The following is a 3,448-nucleotide window of genomic DNA, read 5'->3' as shown; positions in this document are numbered from 1 at the left end:
AGAAGGAGTAGATTACAACATGATGAATAAACATATATATGAACACGAAATCATATTTCAACTAATTCGACACAAGCAAAGGAGTCTTGTCCATTAAAGCCGCCCAATAGTTGAATATGACCTAATTGTGCCTCTAAAAGATTTGAACTAATCAAGACATATGCGATCATCCTCTCAATTGAACTAAAACTTTTAGCTACAAGACCACAAATATTTAGACATACTGAATCCATTCCACCAAATAACTTTTAGATATCCACCTATGAATATTTAGATCCTGAAAATCCATTCCACCAAATTTACACAATTTTCACATTCATAAACTAAAATTGATGAAGTGTGAATAGGGAGGAGTCAATAAAATTTATTCATTTTGTGTATCTTCCCTAAACTAGTGGAAAACGGGGTTATTAACTTTAGAAGTGGATATTAAACAGAGTACTTTTTCTCTCCCTGGTGAGTGAGAAACATTTGCTATAAATTGTTTTTTGTCGGAAGACCATAAATTTAGAGTCATCAAGAATGGGCAGAAGAAAGCATGGCAATGGCAGCGGCACCCCTTCCTGTAAAAGGAAGCACTCTGCTCTTCTCCGCCAAAACGTTCCTTCGCCTGGTAAGGTTTTCTTCTACAAACTTTTTGAGAAACAAAGTGCTGTACACTATATTCTCTATTATGACAGCAATTTTCTTTTCGCTTTAAGATAATATTGTGGAAGAGGCAAAGGCAAGCGATGTCCCCAACATTGATGAAGCTAGAGAAGAAAACAAGGCTACAGAAAATCCTTTGTCACCAGTAAGATGATTGTGCTTTCAATTCCACCAATTTCAGTAATTTTAGCAAAAATATTGAATTAAATTCCGGGAAAAATGTCTCTGCCGTTGTAATATCCCCTGCATTCTGCTCCAAGGTAACCTCTAAATAATAATGCAGAATATCTATGCCTTTTGTACCTAGGCAAGGATTTGAGATTAATCATTTATTTATCTGTGAAAATTTGAAATTCTTGAATCTATAAATTAAGCAAAATAAGATGATGCTTAAAACACGGCTATCCGCAATTTTTGTCAGAGATGAAAATGTAACAAAGAGGATTGAAAATGGTGATGTTTATGGTCAAGCTTAAATAAGGGCCACGTTGTTTGTTGTTTGGGACATCCAAAGCTCTGAAATAACAAACTACTTGTTTATGTCTTAAAATATCCGGATATATGTTTATAAAATGCAAGGGCGGGGAAATTACCTCAAAGATCTAATGCAAATTTATCTTGATATTTCATTATTTTGGTTTAAGCGATTGCAGAAAGCAGTGGAAAGAGACAGGGAAGCTATCCCCCCGCATGAGTATGAAGAGAGCAAGAGTGAGAATCCGGAAAAGGTTGGGTCATCTGCTGTGGAGGAAAATTTGCAAGCCCAAGAGGAGCTCGTAATCAATCAAGTATTCAACCAAGCTCCTGTTTCCACGCTTACAGGGGAATCTGAAATAAATCCCAATATCTTTGCCTGCACATTTCCAGACACTTTATTAACCGGCGGTGTGGAAGAAACTCGAATTAATCCCCACAATGTTGAAGACGATGGTGCAGAAGATCCCCGAACCCCTCGTAAAAGCACTTCACAGGAATTTGTGCCAAATACACAATTCTTTCATCCGGATAGCCCTTCTTTCGTTACAATATGCAACGATGAACATATTAAACCGCAAATACTAGAGGATTTGAACACTGATGCCAACATAACATTAGTGCCTGAGAAGAGCTCAAGCATTAATGACACTGAAATTATTTCAGGGGAGGCGGAAGTAAACAATTCTCAAGGTATGCTAACCACTTCTCTCTGTCTCTCTCCCCATGTTGTCTTCCGTAAAATCTTTTTAGTTATTATTTGACTGCAAATTTGAATTAATCCTATATTAACTATTTTAGAAAATAATTCAGAGGCTCAGGCTACAGTAGACGTTCAAGGCAGACATTCAGCTTGCTGTAACTTGGCAGCACTTTTGACAAGCCAAAATGATGCTCTTCAAAATGAAGTTCATGGTTTGAAGAACGAACTTGCATCCCTGTCCTATCAAATGTTTGATCTTGAGGTAATTTCGTTTCTCTTCTCTACCTTGAAGACAATGCACAGGTCAATGTAGCTTAAATATTTTATCCAACAGTTCACCGATACCTAATTTTGGTACGGCCAGAAATTCTCGTAGTTCATAGCTTGTAATTTTGGCTTAATTGTGCTTCGGTTATTTTCCATTAATCTCCTCCAAACTCTTGTAGGCCAGCAATTTTTCTGTTTGTTTTAAAGACTTATGTATCTTTGCATGCTGTCTTTTCTAGTTCTCGTGTGATTTTAGGATAAAGGTTCTTACTAGCTTTACAATACTAAATTGCATTACATTAGTCCAAGTAATCTAGAGTCTAGACAATTTTACTGACAAGATATATTTCGTGACCTGATCATTTGATTTCCTTGAAATTATTTTTTCATTCAAGAATGTATGCATTGCATCTGAGATTAAATGCGTCTATAGTAATAACCTAGTTATTTAATAATGAGGGTATTTATCCGAAGACTCTAATTTCTCAGGCAAGATGTGGTAAACTTGACACCACTAATCAACAACTGCTGTGCAGAATCAGGTTTGTTGGATTGTAGTAATCTTCTATTCTTTTTTTTCCTTGTCCTTTTGCATTAAAGCTCATAATTCTGAGCTGGCGATGCATACTTATTTGTATGTTTCAGGGAGTATGAAGATTTGGGGAGCAGGGAAGAGATTGTAAGATGTGGTGAACAGATTGGGCAAGTGAGTCGTGACCATTTTTTATTGCAAAAATCAATTTTAATAATTTTCAACGGGCATGTCTATTTTCTGCCACTTTTAGTCAAAAAATTCCTTTTTCTCAATCATGAGATCTAAGTAGTGTCACATTGAAGCATATCACTAATCCTGATTACAATTCAGTTTACAGAATTCCTTCAAGCAATGCTACAAGATGCTACTCAGACTATGAACAACACTTTTGGAGCTGGGCCTTGCTTTTTCCATCCTCTACACTAAATCTTGGGGTTATTCCTCTTGAAAATATGCAGGGAACACTATTTCCTCTTGTTGCAAAGTATTAAATTTCTGATAAATTTGTATTAAGAAAATTGATTTACATGTGGCATTTAAGAAACAAAGCATATATTTTTAAAAGAATGGCAGTGCAATTAGTGCTTCATACAATATATTTTTGCTTTTAACGTTTACGTTCTGTACTTGTGTTCGATTCATGTTTTTACAACATATTGTCTCCCCATTCGTTGCTGTGTTACATCCAGATCCCCTCCTTGCAATGCATTTTTTTATATTGACCCGGTTAGAAAAGAAAATCATACACAATGAAGAGTATTGCAGCACTCAGTGGCTAAGCCTTGCAACTGGAAACAGCTTAGCAACTGAGCATAAGATTA

General features: G+C 36.0%; 1 protein-coding gene across 8 annotated transcripts; it reads left to right on the top strand.

The window, feature by feature from the left end:
- Nucleotides 1–425: 425 nt before the first annotated feature.
- LOC131071610 (uncharacterized) lies at nucleotides 426–3,221 on the top strand. Of its 8 annotated transcripts, none has more exons than XM_058007523.2 (7): nucleotides 427–613; nucleotides 702–793; nucleotides 1,293–1,815; nucleotides 1,924–2,087; nucleotides 2,582–2,634; nucleotides 2,738–2,798; nucleotides 2,965–3,221. In XM_058007523.2, the coding sequence occupies exons 1-7, from the start codon at nucleotides 523–525 to the stop codon at nucleotides 3,004–3,006; spliced, it is 1,026 nt and encodes a 341-aa protein (XP_057863506.1). In that variant the 5' UTR covers nucleotides 427–522; the 3' UTR covers nucleotides 3,007–3,221. The 8 variants fall into 8 exon arrangements, 6 of the variants coding, with proteins under 6 accessions (XP_057863506.1, XP_057863503.1, XP_057863504.1 ...); XM_058007520.2 differs by having other exon boundaries at nucleotides 430–613; nucleotides 2,958–3,221; XM_058007521.2 differs by having other exon boundaries at nucleotides 432–613; nucleotides 1,302–1,815; nucleotides 2,958–3,221.
- Nucleotides 3,222–3,448: the final 227 nt, after the last annotated feature.

This window comes from Cryptomeria japonica, chromosome 11, assembly GCF_030272615.1.
Source record: "Cryptomeria japonica chromosome 11, Sugi_1.0, whole genome shotgun sequence".
Taxonomy (NCBI): Eukaryota; Viridiplantae; Streptophyta; class Pinopsida; order Cupressales; family Cupressaceae; genus Cryptomeria; species Cryptomeria japonica.
This window is presented reverse-complemented; position numbering and strand designations above follow the sequence as displayed.

Coding starts and splice junctions, on each gene's coding strand:
- LOC131071610 (XM_058007520.2), top strand. CDS start 523: ATGGGCAGAAGAAAGCATGGCAATGGCAGCGGCACCCCTTCCTGTAAA. Junction 2,088..2,581: donor ATCAAATGTTTGATCTTGAG/GTAATTTCGTTT, acceptor CTAATTTCTCAG/GCAAGATGTGGTAAACTTGA. Junction 2,635..2,737: donor CAACTGCTGTGCAGAATCAG/GTTTGTTGGATT, acceptor TGTATGTTTCAG/GGAGTATGAAGATTTGGGGA.